Source organism: Mugil cephalus, chromosome 10, assembly GCF_022458985.1.
Source record: "Mugil cephalus isolate CIBA_MC_2020 chromosome 10, CIBA_Mcephalus_1.1, whole genome shotgun sequence".
Lineage (NCBI taxonomy): Eukaryota > Metazoa > Chordata > Actinopteri > Mugiliformes > Mugilidae > Mugil > Mugil cephalus.
The window spans coordinates 3,038,264-3,055,777 of record NC_061779.1 but is presented as its reverse complement, the minus strand read 5'-3'; the positions used below and the strand labels follow the sequence as shown (position 1 = coordinate 3,055,777).

Genomic DNA, 17,514 nt, shown 5'->3' with positions numbered 1-17,514 from the left:
CTGTAGGTTTAAATTATGCTGGCACTTACACCGTGAAGGGCCCTTATTTATCAACACTAACTTTGATACTTAAATCCTCTGACACCACTGCAGGCGATCGGATTATACTTCAGCTCCAGTTTGACCCCTGGATGTGAACGAGGCCACGCTGACTCGGGATAGGAACCTTAACGGTGTGCATGAAATGACGCTGCGATTATTTCTGGCGTGACTGATGCAACTTTCCAGGAATGTGTTGATCAATGACGCTAAACTGTGTGATTGGGATCGGTGTAGTTTTTTTTTTTTTTTTTTTTTTTTTTTTTTGTTTTTAATTGTTTCCTACGTTTGTTCTGCCCAAAGACATAAGCACAGATTTCATGTCAGTCAACGATCCAGTCCCGTCTGAGCCTGTTGTCGGATGAAGAGATTAGCATGGTCTGAACTCGTTAAAGGGTGAGATTGAGATGATGCTAGGTACAGTGGTGCGTACCACCGGAGGCGGTACCGTGTACAGTGGTGTGTCTCGGTCTGGGTGTGGCTGTAGCGCTCACTCTACTCCTCAGCGGTGTGAGACAGCTGCTTCTCGTACAGGCTGAGGACGTGATGCACAAACTGGTACTGCTCACACGTCTGGATCATGCCACCTCTGACAAAACACAACACATTCAGGGGGGAGATCGTTACTTGCATTTGTACGCTCAGAAGTATGCCGGTATTTGTCCACTACCTAAAACTCTTTAGTTGTTTTGTTATGCAATGTTTTATTATATAAAAAGAGAATCATACAGGGAACGGGTGGTGGGTGGGGGGTGGGAGGGAGAGCCACCTTGATGCTGCCAATTTCTTGTTTTTGTTGCTCAATTCCAACTATTTCTGATCTATTTGTTCTTAAAGTTTAGTACTAGTAATATCTTATCCTTATTTGAGTAAAAGTACAATTAAACCGCTTAAGTTAGTTTGTGTGTGAGTGTTTTTACGTAGTTTTTTTCATGTTATTCATGTATTTATATTTATGTATTTGTTTCTTTTATCTGCTTTTTTTCTGTTAATGAAAACATATCTATGCCATCTGTGAGGAAGTGAGGTTAGAAAAACGCGCAACTCTTATTACTGCTTTATTTGATCGTCTTACCCTATAGCGGTTTAGGAACAAGGCTGAACTTATTGTTGACAGCATCAACCACTTTTTAAGTTTTAAGTTAAGAGTTTGACCTCCTCCAAAAACACGGACACTGCGATCCAGGTTTTCTTTCATCCCTGTCGCCATAGATAGGTTTAAATTTCTGGTCTAGGTTTGTCTGCATCCTTAATGCTTTGCACCTATTCGTACTTATTTTATACATTTTTACTTCTCATTTCTTAGTATTATGCACTTTATGCATTGTTTGCACATCTACCTTGCACTTTAATGTGTCACGTTTTTTATTGCTGATGTCTGCTGCAAAATTCAAACTGAACTGACCTAAAGGCTAAATACTAAAAATGTAAATTTACCCCTGTGAACCTTTGATTTCATTATTGTTTTGTTTCTAGATTTTTTTTTTATATTGTTATATTATGTTGGCAGATTTCTCTATGATATTTCATCTTATTCATTTTTGTTGTGTCTTCCAGTGTTGCGTATTTATCACGTTTAAGATAAAAGTCCAAATGAATGGCGCCCTCTTGTGGTATTCACAACCTCGTAAGTAGTGCGACAGCTTTTTCTTTTTGCTGGTATTTGCTCAAAATTTTATACTAATGAAGAACTAACAAAGAACTAATTACATTTAAAAAAAAAAAAAATCCTGGACCAGAACATTTGACTCAAAGCAATAAATGTCAACAAAATGGCACAAAAGGATCTTTATCGTTTATAGGATTCTTTCTCTGGGAATCATTAATTGATTGGTAGTGTTGACTGGACCCAAAATTACGTTGCACATGTCGAATGAATGAGTTCTCATGATGGACTCTGGAAGAAGGTTTGAATGCCTGTTTGTCTGACTTATTTTCAATAGTTTCAATTACACATTCCTGTGTAAACCTCACAGCTTCTCGTGATTTGGAGCTAAATCAAATCAAACTACGTCAGCCCGGCTTTTATGCCAGAACTAAAGATAGACCCCGAGCACGGATAAGGGCTAAGCATGTCTCACCTGTCCAGACGGAGCTGGCAGGTGGTTCTCAGGATGTCAACCACACCCTCGGTCCTCAGCTGCTTGCACAGGATGGAGGTGGCGATGAAGCAGCCAGTTCGACCGATTCCGGCGCTGAGGAGAAAAAGTTGGAAGAAGAAATTAGCTGGATCCGTGTGTTGATTAGAACTGATCCCGTCGTGTTTGATTCAAAGCTAATCCTCAGCATAGAAGTTTACATTTCTCTCTATATGTTTACATTATCAACATGTCTTTATCATCCAATATTAGCTCTTTATTTGACCCAATATTACAATATTATGCTGAAATATTGATACTTTCGATACCAGATCTTTATGGTCTAACATTATTCTCAATACTTCAGTCATTGGAGGTAATACAGGAACACAGTGGAAAGTAACTAAACTACTGAGTTGTGGCAACACAACAAACCTTGTGAAACACCTCAGGTTAAACTACAACACAGAATACGAGGCATTTATGATGAGGAGGACAGAAGAGGAGAGAACAGGGTCATAATTAAGATGCAAGTTTTCCTTTTATAGTAGTTCTTAATAGTTAAACAATCATTTATTTTAATGCTCTTATTATTTGAAACAGCATTTTCACATATGTTGTATGATTGTGTCTCTGTTTGGTTTTTCTGTTGTTTCTGTTGTGTCAATGAGGCCACTACCTCAATATACTTCAGCGTTTAAAATGAATAGATAAAATACCCTGATGTCTTGTGTTCTTTATGAAGCTATGATTTGAAATACACCAGTTTTTTTTAGGTTTACCAGACACATTAGGGCATAGGTTTTCAACTGGTCTGCACAGGTGCTGCAGGGAGTAGCAAAATCTTTGGTTGATTAGACATTTATATATATATATATATTTTTTTTTTTTTTCTTTTAATTTTCCCCCACAAATTTAACTTTCTTTAAATATGCATTAACATGAATCCAACACATTTCAGTACATGGATAGGGAATAGCTTGAATGCAAAATGATAATAACAATGTATATTTTTAAATAGCACTAGGCAGAGTTTAATATAGAACGGATATAGTAGGTAGGGGGTCCCTACTTAATCTCTCCATCAGTTCAGGGGCCACTGCATTAAGGTGTATTTGCACAAATTATCGGATCGGTATCACCAGCCTGAATGTACCTGCAGTGGACAATTATAGGGCCAGTGGAAGGTGGGGCTTCCTCTCTGGCTCTTTCCACTTCCTGCACCAGCTCCAGCAGAGGGGGAGCCTTGTCTGGGGTCTTCTGATCGGGCCAGGAGGTGTACCAGTACTGCCGCAGGCTGCGCTCCTCTTCCCCGCACTGCAGGCATATGAAACACGTATGTGATCATGCTGTGCACACGTGTACTGTATGTGAAACGGAGGAAGGATTTCTGATCAGCCTGTTGCTCTCCATGCATGTCTAAACTGTTACCTTGGTGTCAGTTGCTAAGACGACAATGAACACAAAAAGAAAAAGAGCGAGGGCTGTATGAAAAGAGCTGGAACACTCTATTTCTCCCTTGCTTTTATTGTTCGTTATCAAATCTAATGATTAATCGTACAGATAAACAACACGAGGGGATGAATAAACAACGAGCTTTTTAACCGAGAGCTCGGTAAAATAATGATCCCCTGGTGCTTAGTAATCAGATGCAGCCTGCATTTACTGAATTATGTTTGGCATGCTAAGTGCTAACGCCACAGTGACCCCCCAAATTAATAAAGCAGCCATCGTGAATGGAGCAGGAAAAGTACGACAACCCCCGCGCTGCACACACATCTGCGGTGAGTTTGGACGCTGCTCAAAAATGTTATTTAAAAATCTTTGTATGTTGAGAATGCAAGAATAATCTTTTGTGGTGTTTTTATTACGTGGTGTAATACCAGTCGAGACACTGTCATCCAATCAAATCAAAACTTTCTGACAACCCGGGCTAAAAGATCTGAGTTGCAACTAAAAACATGGGAGGAGATTTTATTGCAGCTTCTCTCTGGATTATAATAAAACATATTAAACAATTAGATCTCTTAGCAGTCTTTACGCTGAAACAAATGTACTGTATAACAGAGAGGAAAATTAAAGAAAGGTTGTAAATATATTGATTGTAAAGATGAAGATTGGGTATTATTTCCACTCGTGTTTCCACTCAAGTCACTGTGTGCATCATTTAAATATTCATAATGTACTTTGGCTTCAAACATATCTGGAATCAGGATTTAACAAACCTGGATTCAGGTCAAACTAGACTGGAGGTGACCTAATTGCTCTTAATGAATTAATTGCCTATGAATGGAGATGACTGTGGTCACATGCATTGTGCTCCTGTTTACACTGTTAAAATGAAAACATCATCTAGGACATGTTGTCGTTATTTTAACACAGTGAGTCTCAACTGCAGACCCCTAGTGGTCCGTGGTGTAATTGCAAAGGGTCTGTGAAAATAAAACATCCTTTAAAGAAACAGGATCTCATCTCCCCACAGTTTTAATGTATATTTGTGATGCTATAATCTTCAGAAATCAAATTACAGGTACATCCTCTGTACTGCAGAGCTTGGTAACACTGGAAGTTAATGAGAAAATAGTAGTTTGCCGCTGGTTTGAGTCATACATTTGATACTATTAAGACGGACAATCCAACAGCTCCTTAAAATTAAAAGCAAACCATTTTATCTCCCCCTAGTCATTTGCTTCAGTGCAATTCATGAAACCTGCACTGTCTATACCTGTTAAAAAACCTTAAAAGCTGTTCTTCATAGTTTTAAGTAATTATATAATGTTATAGAAATGGGAAAAAATGCCATGATGACTCCTCCATTACTTTGTAGATGGAGTATTTAGTCTAATTTACAAGTTTAATGGTTTGTTTTAAACCAACACATTGCCAATACACTGTTAGCCATTAGTTTGAACCGCAAACAGGAATGTTACCCTGTTGGACTCTCTCCGATGGAAGATGATTATAATTATGCACAGACGTCCGTGCCAATGAAATGATGGACAGAAGAAAAACGCTAACGTAGTCATAGCCAACCTATGAGTTTTTAATGATGAGATTTAGCAGCGCAACTTGCTGCGAAGGCCGTCAACATCTGAGCAACCAGGAGTGTGTCCGTGAGTCTGGAGTCATATCCCTGAATGTTTAACCTCAGTTTAGACAATGGGAGGAAGTCGAGAGCCTTCGTTCCGTCTATATATTCTGTGCAACCTATGGTTTGAACTAATCTTTTAATTTATAGATTAAGTGATGATGTTGTGTCACCTTCAGCGTAAACACCCTCAGACTGTAGTCGTCCTCCTGGGTTACCGTGACGATGGAGATCTCAATGCCCTCGTGGGTCACAGTGTCCTCGGGCCAATACTCTGCACATTTCTACAAGAGGCAAAAGATATTTACAATCTATTCTCAGCTAATATCATCCAATGTTGTGTCCGTCAATCATCCAAAATGACCTCGTTCTTCTCCTCCAGGTTGGTGATCATCACTATGATTGGGCTTCTCTCCTGCCACACCATCCTCCAGAAGTCTCCCACCGTGTTCACAGTGGGACCCTGGGTGGCAATGTATGCGCGCTCCTCACCCCCGTAACCCTGCGTTTGTTACCAGTAAACAGCAAAGTTAGCGCCACTGAGAGGAAACTGAGGTTTGCAAAGTTTCCTTCGTAAAAAAGCATATTTTTCCCACTTACTTTGAGATAATTAGCGTTGATATAAGTGATGAGAAAATCCTCCTCATCCTGTGACTTTAAGACGACTCTGCTGTGTGTGTCTGCAGGTGGAGAGTGTGAGATTATTATCGGGAGTAAGACGGACAGATGGACTGAAGGTAGATGGTAAAAAATATTTGTGAGGATGTGACAGCATAAAAAGGCTGTTGTGGCTGATGTGTTTTAAGTGACAGACCAGCTCTGACTCTTTGCTGTACTCACTGGGTAAAATGGTCTTGTAGCGGTTCTTTCTCACCAGGCCTGGGTAATTGTATTCCTTAGGGTCTACAAAGTTCATGGGAGTTTCCTGCCAATGGACACAGAACAATGAGCGCAATAAAAATTAGTCCTTGCACAAATGGGAAAGTCCAAACCTTTGCTTCTACGGGGAAACAAAAACAGTGAAAACGAAAGAGTCATCTGCTGCGATGCCTTTCACAGTGAACTGTTTTTGTCTAATTGAATGAGACTGAAAGGCTAAGGATATTGCATGCAAACGTTCATCTTTCTGCCTCACAGACACTGGAATCCTCTGTGGGTTTTTGTATGCAAAACTGCGCCCTCCATCCTTCGCCCACTTAGCAGCCAGTGGAAAAGCTTACGGGTGTGCGCACCGCTCTGATTAGTGTATGTGTGTGTGTGTGTGTGTGTGTGTGTGTTTGTGTGTGTGCATGTTTTCCGGTGAGTCTCTGTTCATGTCTGTTAATCTGGAGAGTGTAGGTGGCGGAGCTGCTGTTGCTGTACTCACATAAAACTCAGCCTGCAGGCTCTGGTCATCCATGGCCCTTGTGTGTAGCATGGCAGGGGTCAGGACATGTGTTCCCTGCCGGAGGTACTCCTGGGCCGACTGGTCTCTGGGAGAGAGCTGAGCTCCGTAGCCGTAGGGCTCGGTGCAGCCTGGTGTGCACATGTCCAAGGTCAGGGAAACGTTGGATCCTCTCCTGTGTGATTCAAACACAGTCAAACAATGCAGATAGATGTGTAGCATGCCTGCACACATTTTCTACACAATGTACAGCTACAACATTAAAACTAGAGAGAAGTAAATAACATTAACCATCTTGTGACAATTCAATGTTCTGCTGGGAAACTTTTGGAGCTGACATTCATTGGTATGGATGTTACTTAGTCATGCAGCACCCACCTAGACCAGTCCACCCCCATACCAATGTCCCCACCACCATAGCAATGCCATTCTCAACAGGATTTGAATTACCGCAACTCAGCAATGGACAAAATTCAAAGTGTGGCTGGACAATGGGAAGTTGTGCTCTCTGGAAAAAAAAAAAAAAAAAACAAGGCTGCAGGTTTGGGAGTGACGCAAGACCGGGAAGCCCCAGCAAGAGAGAGATGTTTGGAATAAGTAATTGTGAAACAAAAAGTTAGTTATACCATTGGAATGTCACAAAGTTCTTCCAGACAAAGGCACAACTTCCCAGTGTTCAGCCACACTTTCAGTTTTGTCAATAGCACAAACCATTGTGAGTTACGGTAATTAACTAAAGGAACAACTCAAAAAACATGACGAACAGCACAAAGTGTTGACCTGGCCTCCAAAATCACTAGATCCCAAACTGATCAAATATCTATGGGATGATCCACAGAGGCCCCTGCCCTCAAAGGCTCCTACTAACAATGTTCTGTTACCAGACACCACAGGACACCCTCAGAAGACCCAGTCCATTCTCTGATGAGTCACAACTGTTTTGTTGGCGGTGGTAGGGAGACCTACACGATATTAGTCATAATGTCATGCCTGATTGGTATATGTCTTCCCGCAGTTGCTCTCACATCTCAAAATATCCTCAAAACCCCCCCTTCCCCTGACCTCTCCTGAAGCCCCACAGGTGTGACGGTGAGGGTGGCGGCATCTCCCTCCGTCCTGGTGTCGTTGCCCATGTCAAACACCGGGGTCTGGGGCACAGGGTCCAGGTCCAGCAGGTCCTCCTGGGCGTCCGTCCATTCTGACAAGGTGAAGGAAGGCTGGCGGCTCACCGACTGACGGCGGTCACCGATGTCCCTCGACACCGTTCCTGATGACCAGAGGCCCGTGCCGTAGCGCCACTTGCACACCATGTGGACGACCTGAGGAGGCCAAGGAGTCCTCTTTAAACATTCATGAATTTCTAATAATGGGAGGAAGTTTCTAGTTTTGGATTTGCTCATTTTACCATGATAACACAGATGGCTACACCGATGCCCGCGGTGCTATGGACGATCCAGTTGTGCTCTTTGGTGTTTACCACCTCTCTCATCAACACCATAGACTGACCAGTACAGAGAATCAGAGAAAGAGTTTGTCAGACACAGCAGATACTGAATCCTTCACACTCTTTTATTTCTTTGCGTAAACAGTAGGTAGGTCACATCCTCTACCGACACTTACATCCATTCCAAAAATCGGGTGGCAGGGCAAGATGAAGCCAAGGTAGAAATCGATGACCTGCAGGGCTTTGTAGATGGACGAGAGTGGTCCATTTCCCTCCGCCACAAAAAACACCCAGTAGCCCTGAGAGGAGTGAAAGAGGGAAGGCAGATTGTCACGGCTCCAGTCATTCATGCACTGACAATCAGGCGCTTGCTCTCAGGTGAAAAGCAAATGGAGAAGAAAGGGCATAAAAAAAAATGTAAATTGACCGCATGCAGTCTGGTGTCATAATCATGGCTGCATTTACAAACCTCCGTTTTTTTTTTGTTTTGTTTTTAAACTTATGGTAATGTTGCACCTGTGCTTTTTTTTCTTGAATGAATCAAACATGAAGGCAACAAACAAAGAGGTGGGTATGAATACTAAAGAGGTGTCCAATTCAAGCCGCAGACCAAAAGAAGAACCAAAGCTTGCAAAGACAAACGTGATCTAAGACGCAATTAACTCTGTTTCACATACCGTAACTTGGGAGACGATAAACAGTGCGGCCCAGCAGTGGATCTCAATCACCAGCGCGTAGACCTTATGTAGAAACACTTTCTCCCCCTCTGAGCGTTGGCCCTCCGTGGGTCCGTCTTTACATTCTGGGAGCCCAACTTTTTTAGGGGCCCTGTCGCCGATTTTTTCAGTCTTTATCGGCTCATCTAGCCAGACGGGGTCCTCGTCAGGTCTCAGGAAGATGGAGTCCTCAGTGTGGGAACGAGTGGAGCTACTCAGCCGGCGGGTCATGATGCCCCTGTTAAATGAGGCTCTTTTAAATTAAATGCATCACATCACAATCAGAAGGGTCAGGGTTACGACTGATTTACTTAGGGTTAGGGTTAGATTACGACTAATTTACTTAGGGTTAGGGTTAGATTATGACTGATTTACTTAGGGTTACATCCATAAAAAAGTTCTGGCCCCCTCCTTGATCTGTCTGGGAATGCACGGCCTGATGCCATCTTCCCTGACTGTTTGCAAATTGAAGACGAGGTCCTCGTCTTTTGTATTGGACAGGAGTCCAATGATACTGGATCCCATGATCAATTGATCTTCTTTTCATTTGTTTGGTTTCAATTTGTTTATTTGTTTTTTGAAAAAAAAAAAAAAAGAACCCCTTAGAAATGGGGTTGAGGGTCCTCCAAAATACAAAACTAAATTATTTTTATTATCTTTTCAGAGTTAGAATAAACTATAGTACTCAAAAGTAATGTTTCTAGCTTATTGTTGATTTATTTCCAAAAAACAAAAAGAAAAATGCCCAACGTTGACGTTTCGACCTCTTCAAGTCTTCCTCAAGGCAGGCAATGAAATTTAAAAAAAAAAAGAAAAATAGTTAAATAAGAAAGAAATAATAAAGAAGCTGCAGTGAAATGGCTTTTAGGCTGGTAGTGAGGCGATAGATGTTACCCCTAGAGGTGCCAAAGCAACAACTGAACTCTCAGTTTTACTTAGGGTTAGGGTTAGAGTATGACTGATTTACTTAGGGTTAGGGTTAGATTACGACCGATTTACTTAGGGTTAGGGTTAGATTACGACCGATTTACTTAGGGTTAGGGTTAGATTACGACCGATTTACTTAGGGTTAGGGTTAGATTGCGACTGATTTACTTAGGGTTAGGGTTACAGTATGACTAACTTACTGGTTGGGAGCTTAGGTAGCTCCTTCAGCTAGAGGCTGTTGCACCCACAGTGCAAGAAGGAGCCTCCCTGAAATGATTTGTCCCTTTATCACTCTTCAACATTAGCATTTGCTACCACTGCTGCTGAGTTTCATCCTCAACTAAAGGGCACAGACATCCTCTGACATCTGTATACATCTCAGGAAATGCACATTCATCATTGCGTTCTTAAGTGCAATGCACATATCGGGTACTTTCCACAGTAATTATGCCATTTCTGTGCAATATTTGTTTTTGAGAGTTATATTCCTATTGGAGTTTGTCATTATTCATGAAGTCCATGAATGCTTAATATATATTTATCCTCCACTGCTTTTTACACTTAACTTTTTTAATTCTGGTTGGTTTCCCATTAAACTGTACTTAAAGTTGATACAATGAATGCAAATACACTTAATATATTTACTCTTACATAGTACTGTAACAACCAAACTTCCCTAAGGGATGAAAAGAAAGTCTTTTCTTATCTCATTCATTATCCATGCCTTGTGTGCTTTCTGAAAATCAGAGGATGTGATTGTGCGATAATTTTCAAGCAGATGAACACAGTGCAGGCTTTAACTGTTTGTTCAGACCCTTATATATTCCAAAAAAAGAGGTTTTGGGACCTTCAGTGCACCTCGTTAACATGCAGAAGTAATTTTGAGTGAACACACTGACAATGAGATGTCTTGGAAACACATTTTCAGCATATTGTCCGTTCACTTACAATGGAGCCGTGTTCGTCATGTCGTGTGTTTGTTTGTGCGTCCGATTCTAAATAAGCGTGTGTATGACAGAAAGGGCTGCGCTCGTTCCACATGCCTATTCAGAGGTATAGCTAAGCGGCTTGGAGTGGCTCTCATCTCCGGATCCTCTTGTCTCCCTCCGATCGGACTCTATTGTGCAAATGTGCGTGTTTGTGTGTACGTGTGTGAGTGTGTGTGTGTGTGTGTGCGTGTGTTTGGATGAGGCTCTATTGTGGAGAGAGATGAGTCAGGGGTAGTGTGTTTACAGCCCTGTCCGTCACCTTGGCAACAGAGTGGCTCTCATTCCTCTCATCCGTCCTGAGCATTATCATCTACTGACAACACACACACACACACACGCAAACACACAAACACACACCTCTGTATCAGTCAGCAGTGTATTCAAAGCCCTTTTTACGCCTTGCACTTTTGTCCTTCAACCATTAATAAAGGTGTTTTGTACATTCGGCTGATTACCGCCACGTGGTCTGTGTGGACGTGTGAAAGCGGGGGCCTGCTGGAGTGGCGGTGGGCGCCGTGCCGCGCCGTTTGCGCACATATCACTTTTGTCTGAATGTGTTGCTGATGGCTAAATTTGTCACGGGCGAGTTTGGAACAAATTTTCATCAATGACTACCAAACCAGAAACCCGGCCACTCCACGCGAAGAGCACGATTTCCCGGCTGGGCTCATCAACAGGGGTCCACGTGACTCACCTATGAGAGATGGCAGGGAAGTGGCGAAGGAGTCAGATCACATGATCAGGTCAAATCCCACGTCCTGTGGCACCCGGTCGTTGTCAGCCATGGTGCGGCAGAGTCACTCCTGAAGGACACAAGACGGAAGTCGGTCATGAATCTCAGGGTTTAAAATGAAGTCGCAGATCATTTAAACACGGCCTCGTTCTTTTCATTCGGTAAATTCTACAACAGAGAGTTATGCATTAGGCCACGCCCCCCTGAGTGGCAAAAACATGGTGAAATGTAGCAGTAAATACAGTGAGGAATAACAGGAAAAAATGTGGATTATCGGATTAAATTAAGAGGAGAACTGGACTCGACAGTGATCCATACGAACTAGTATGGATTTGGAAAAGTGGATTAGCCTCGATTTCTGATCATTTTAGGTCATTTCAGTTATGATAAGAAATAAAAGATGCTGGAGGAGGAGTGAGGAGTGATCATAAATATGCAATTTATTGTTGGAACTGAAATAGTTACCCTCGGCCGTAACTACAACTACAACATTAAAAACCACCAGAACGTAACTTAAGAAGCAACTTAAGGTTTGACTTTATCAAAAAATACAGCATAAATTATGTGTTATATGTTTCTGATCCTGGATTCCAGTTGTTTCCTCTAATGCAGTGATCATTCACTTCTCTTTTCTATGGCAGATATAAAAATATATCTGCTATATATGCTTTTCAAATCTGTTGGTTCAGTCAATCGCAAAACAGCTCTTCCCCATTTTTTTTTATTTTTTATTTTACAATTAGACGCTATTAAAGCCTATGATTCAAACTAATGCCGCTAATCTCCATGCTCATCTGTCACTTTTTTTTTTTTTTTTTTTTGCCACTTCCGCTAGCGGTGACGTCACGTGTGTACCCTCCACAGAGGCATCCCCGTGACAAATTCAACTGGTCGCAATGAGACAAGGTTAGTAATCCAGTTCCCTCTGAGGATGGAGCAGAGTAGCACCCTTGTCAGCTCCCAGCTGTGCTTTCGTGAGCGGAGGATGGTGATGTAAGGTGACACAGTAAACTGTCAATATTTCTTCCCCCCTCTCTCTCTCCTTCCCATAAGAGGCGGAGATGATTCAAGCCAGACTGAGCAGACACCCTCAGAAATACACTGTGATTGCTCCGGTCGAATCAGTATGCATGAAGTCAAGCCTCCGCCGCTCTCCTCTACCCCTCTATACCGTCTCCCCCTCCTCTCCTTCTGCGCCGCTGGACCCTGTTGAGCGAATGGGGTGAGCTCAGCGGAATATGAGACCACACCGGTAGCGGGAGATGAATCTGTGTGTGTGTGTGTGTGTGTGTGTGTGCAGGTGTTGAACGGAGGGGAGCTGCTTTGAGTCCTTTTCTGAGTCTCTCTTTGCTCGCTGCGAAGGTGGTTTTTTGAAGCGATGACGCCAGTTAGCCCTGCTCGTAGCCATGGTGATGTGCATACATGCAATGTACACAGAGGTGTACACACACACACACACACACACACACACACACACACACACACGCCCACGCACACAGACGCACACAGGCGTAGACTGCGTTGTATAAGAGAAAGTTCCATTTTTAAACAATAGGTGGACAGGTGGATGAGTGGATGGAGGGATGAATGGGAGGAAAAGCAACTCTTTTTGTGTGTGTGTGTGTGTGTCTGTGTGTGTGAAGGTTGTCTGAGGCAGTGACGCAGTGAGGTTGGCGTTTTTGTAACTGTGGCAACCAACATGCTGTAGCGTGCACACACACACACACACACACATGCACACACACACACACTTTGGCAGGCACGAGAAATGAAAAACACAAACATACATCTGCAGTGGGAGAGCAGTGACAATATTCACCAAAAAAAAACAGGCCTCTCTTTGCTTTTATTCGTTGAGGTAAACATCTCTGTTTTCCAGCCACTTGCCATGGCTGGTACATTTAACCAGATTACAAACATTGAGTCCAAACACTGAGTCCCCTCTCCCCCCTCTCCCCTCAGATAAGTCTGAAATGATTTATTCTGTTGTTATCCGTTCTCTCGCGTCGCCCGTATTCAATTTTCCATCAAAGCGTTTTCTTCACTGGCAAGAATTCCAGTACAGAAATATTAAATATCTTTTTTTTTAATCATAGGCTTGAAGGTAGTAAGAATTTAAATACAGTAGTATAGAAATCATGAGTGCCACACGCTGTCTCACGGTATAGTTTTTGCGTGTAATGTCCTTTTTAAACAAATAGAGGCTGCATCAAATTACCACATTCAAGCTGTTCTGTGAACGATTTTATGCGCATTTCCCTCCGAATTCGACTTCATTTTACAAACATGTTTAACATCTTACACATGTTAACGGTCCAGCTGATTGCACAGAAGACACTAAAATGTGGACTGTATATTTTTTTGTAATTATTTACTTACTTATTTTCTCTTTATTCTTATGTCTATGTCTTGTTCATATATGTTCTTTCTTATCTTGTGACTCTTGGACAAAATAATTTCCCTGCGGGATCAATAAAGTGACCTTGAATATTTGAAAAAGGTGCAACAATTTTAGGAAATTTCATTTTTTCTTTTTCTTTTTTTAAAAAAAAGCGTGGTTTGCATAAAGTGTGCAAATTGTACAATGCACATAAATAGTGCTGTTATTATGAAATTGCACAAAACCTGATGGAAAAAAATACGACTAGTTTAGCTTAAATTAAAAACAAAAGATCTTTGACGGCATGCGACAAGCAGCAATTTCATTTTCAAATAAGTCCAACCTGACAGCTGATTCGGCCTCATTCCTCACCGGAGGGTCCGCTGTTCTTGCCTCCTTACAAACACCACCCCCTCAGTCTTCAAATAGAGTATGGGCATAGTGTTTCCATTGATCTGTGTCCATTCAAGAACCCACCATCCTCCTGAGTCTAAACTGAGCCGCACAATAAGCCCCGGTCCCAGGAGGACCACAGGACCAGGGATGACTGAGCGCCGCCAGCTGTGTTAAAGCTCTTTCCTGCAATCAGGAGCGAGGGGCATTAATATGGTAACAGCTGGCTCGTGCTTTAATGGATATCCTTGATGCTCACAGTTTCTCAGGCTGGAAAATAAATGTGTCCAAATCAGCTTTTCTACTCTTTTTTTTTGTTGTTGTTGTTGTTCAACTTATGGCTCTATTTGTTCACCGTGCTCCCATTATTAGAGAAAACAGCCTATATATATATATATATATACATACAGCGCAGCAGCAATTCACTGTTTCCAGGTGAATCGGAGTGAATGAAGAGTGAGTACTGAGCGTTTTGCTGAGGCGCTCATGTCGCAGAGAGACGAGGTAAGAGGAAGCTGTTACTGAAAGTGATGATGGGGTGGTAACGTGAGATAAAGTCACGAGGGCCAAGACCTGTCCCATCAACCTTTCTCTCCCATACACACAAACAGGACGCGCACGGGACGAAATCTTGATATTACCCCGCGCATAAGCTGGCGGTGACCTTAAAATGAAATACCCGGCGAGCCCGCAGCTTCCTCCTGTACATCACAGAGACACATAATCAATCAGCTCTATTGTTTACATAGACTCCTACAATCTCTTGCAGCAGCTCCGGGAGCGTTTCAAAGAGAAATCTCATTAACGCACGTATAAACTTGCAATTCAAGCCTAAGCTATACGCTATGAATAATTGAAATGTGCTGCATAGCGAATTGATTTACAGGCTGCCGGAGAGATAAATCTGGATTCCCGGTGACAAAGGATTGTGTTACATGATTACGCTGCATCAAAACACCAGTGCAGGAATGGCATTCTCTGGCAGTCATTCATACTAAGACAAAAACACCATTCATATCACGTACATGGCTACGGTGAGCTGGAGCGACCACACAGTGCAGAGCTGGATGGATTAGCAATGAATCACCCAGGGAGGTGGACTGTTGCATCTCTCTCTGGTAACTCCCACATTGTCACATAGACATGATACAACACAGAGGAAATCTAGCTTTGAGCAGTGATAGAAAGGGGAGAAATTACGCAGTTAGTGGTGGCATCAAAGAACCAACCTGTTGGCAGCTTCAATAATCTGAGGAAGAAAGAAAAAAAAAAACAACACATGTACAGGAGACGCATGACACATCCCTACCTTTTCGCAGCCAGGAAAAGCACAGCAGCCACATAAACCGTGCTGAGGAATTGGTATTCACCTCATGTCGCACACAGCCACGGATGGAGGGGTGGGGTGGTGGTGGTGGAAAGAGGGAGAGTCAGAGGGAGGAGAGGAGGAGGAGGAGGTGGTGGAGGAGGTGGAGGAGGAGGAGGGCTGGAACACTCACCCACAGCCTCAAGTCTGGTTAGGATAAGTCCTCTTACCTGGCTGAGCCCGTCTTCACATCGCCATCTGCCGCTCCGCTTCCCTCCGAGCCAAGGACCAGGAGCCAAGCGCCAAGAGCCACGCCAATCCCTTTAGCGCTCCTCCGTCTGAGAGAAGAAGGAGTGTGTTTGCATGTAAGAAGGAGACAGCGAGAGACAGAGAGAGGGGGTGTGGGGGGGGATGCAGAGGACGCGTGCGAGGTTAGGTAAAGGCAGAATGCACAAATGTTTGTCTGCGTGCGAAAGAGAGGTGGAGGTACGAAAGTCTGATGTGTTTCTTCTTCTTCTTCTTCTTCTTCTTCTTCTTTTGTTTGTATCCTGGAGGAGACACAGAGAGAGATCCACAGGCGGCTGCTTCGTCTAGGTATATGCAGCAAGAGGCTGTACGGTAGCCGTGGCAACAGAGCCAGAATGAGGGAGAGCGAGGGAGCTGGAGAGGGATGGAGAGAGAGGGAGAGGGAGATAGAGAGAGAGAGAGGGAGGGAGGGAGGCTGTGTGTGGATGCGTGTGTTTATTAATCACATTGTGGGGACAGAAACCTGTTCGTACAGTCACATCACGGGGACAGATTTCAACGCTGCCGATGTTCTACATTTAAATTATTGCATCACAAAAGCATTAACAAAAGTATCCCATGTACACAATCTACCCCCACCCCTGCCAGAAAAATGTTCACGTATTGTTCAGCGTGTCCTTTAAACACTCAAATAACCCATTCTTCACACTCGATCACACTCGGAGACATGTTTGCTGACAGCGCTTTAAGAAGTACCTGCACCTTTAGTTGAAGATTAAACCACGTCTGTGACTCATTTGTTTTTAAAGGTTTTGCAGCTTCGGGGAGAGAGGGGGGGGGGGAGTGAGTCGGGGGCTTTGAGCCGTAAACGGTCTGGATGCTGTAGGTGGAACCACGTTGTCTCCCGAAGTGACAAAAACCTGTTTGTGTGTGTCTGTAGTGGGGGGAGTCGGATCATAACACATCACTGAGCAGTGAACACCCCCCACTGGCACCTCCTCTGCTTCCAAGCTGTACGCTCTGCCGCCCACCTCTCTCACTCATCTCGATCAACACCCCCCCCTCTCCCCTCCCCTCCTCCTCCTCCCCCCCAACACCCAGGTCTATTCTCCCTTTTCCGGTCTCCATCATTTTTACCCCGCCCCGTGTTATCCTCTCTCTCCCTACCCCAATCTACATTGCACTTTTTTTTCCATCTCTCTTCTTAAACCTCCTGTCATTTCTCGTCTCCCCTTTCACTGCGTTGTGCTCTCTGTCTCTCTCTCTGTCTCCCTCCTTCCTGCCTCGCCATATGGTCGCCGTTCCATGTCAGCTCTCTGAACTCGCCAGCAACACAACAGCCACTATATGATGAACACATATCCCGAGGCGCACAAGCACGATGACACGATGATTTTGTTTTCAAATTCTAATTTGCATAGTTTGCAAAACAAATTTTTCACAGCCCTGTCATGAAAGGCGATGTATGATTATCGTAAAATGCAAACACGCATTACTACAATTCGTGCCTCCACGACAGTTGTGACTCATCGGAGGATGGACATGCGCCTTCGGAGGGCGTCCCGTGGTGTCTGGCAACAAGATGTTGTTAGTGGGGGGGCTTTTGGGTTGAGGGGAGGGGCCTCTGTGGATCATCCCACAGATACTTTTGCAGGTTTTTAATGTTTTTTTTAAGTTGTTCCTAAACCATTTTTGTGTGTATGTGTCAGTACATTTGCATGCATGTGAAAAACAAACAAACAAAAAAACTAAACAAAAAATTATATAAAACTATTGCCTTAATCTGACTTT

General features: G+C 43.2%; 1 protein-coding gene across 4 annotated transcripts; it reads right to left on the bottom strand.

The window, feature by feature from the left end:
* Nucleotides 1-307: 307 nt before the first annotated feature.
* On the bottom strand, nt 308-16,095 carry ptpn5 (protein tyrosine phosphatase non-receptor type 5). Of its 4 annotated transcripts, none has more exons than XM_047596907.1 (14): nt 15,708-16,095; nt 11,360-11,468; nt 8,711-8,987; nt 8,210-8,332; nt 7,995-8,090; nt 7,652-7,908; nt 6,572-6,764; nt 6,046-6,130; nt 5,806-5,885; nt 5,570-5,707; nt 5,379-5,489; nt 3,274-3,434; nt 2,121-2,234; nt 308-628 (listed from the first exon to the last, which is right to left on the bottom strand). In XM_047596907.1, exons 3-14 carry the CDS (start codon nt 8,978-8,980, stop codon nt 535-537), a joined length of 1,722 nt encoding a protein of 573 aa, XP_047452863.1. In that variant the 5' UTR covers nt 8,981-8,987; nt 11,360-11,468; nt 15,708-16,095; the 3' UTR covers nt 308-534. The 4 variants fall into 4 exon arrangements, with proteins under 4 accessions (XP_047452863.1, XP_047452864.1, XP_047452866.1 ...); XM_047596908.1 differs by lacking the exon at nt 15,708-16,095 and adding an exon at nt 15,481-15,632; XM_047596910.1 differs by lacking the exon at nt 15,708-16,095 and adding an exon at nt 15,197-15,407.
* Between the last annotated feature and the right edge of the window lie 1,419 nt (nt 16,096-17,514).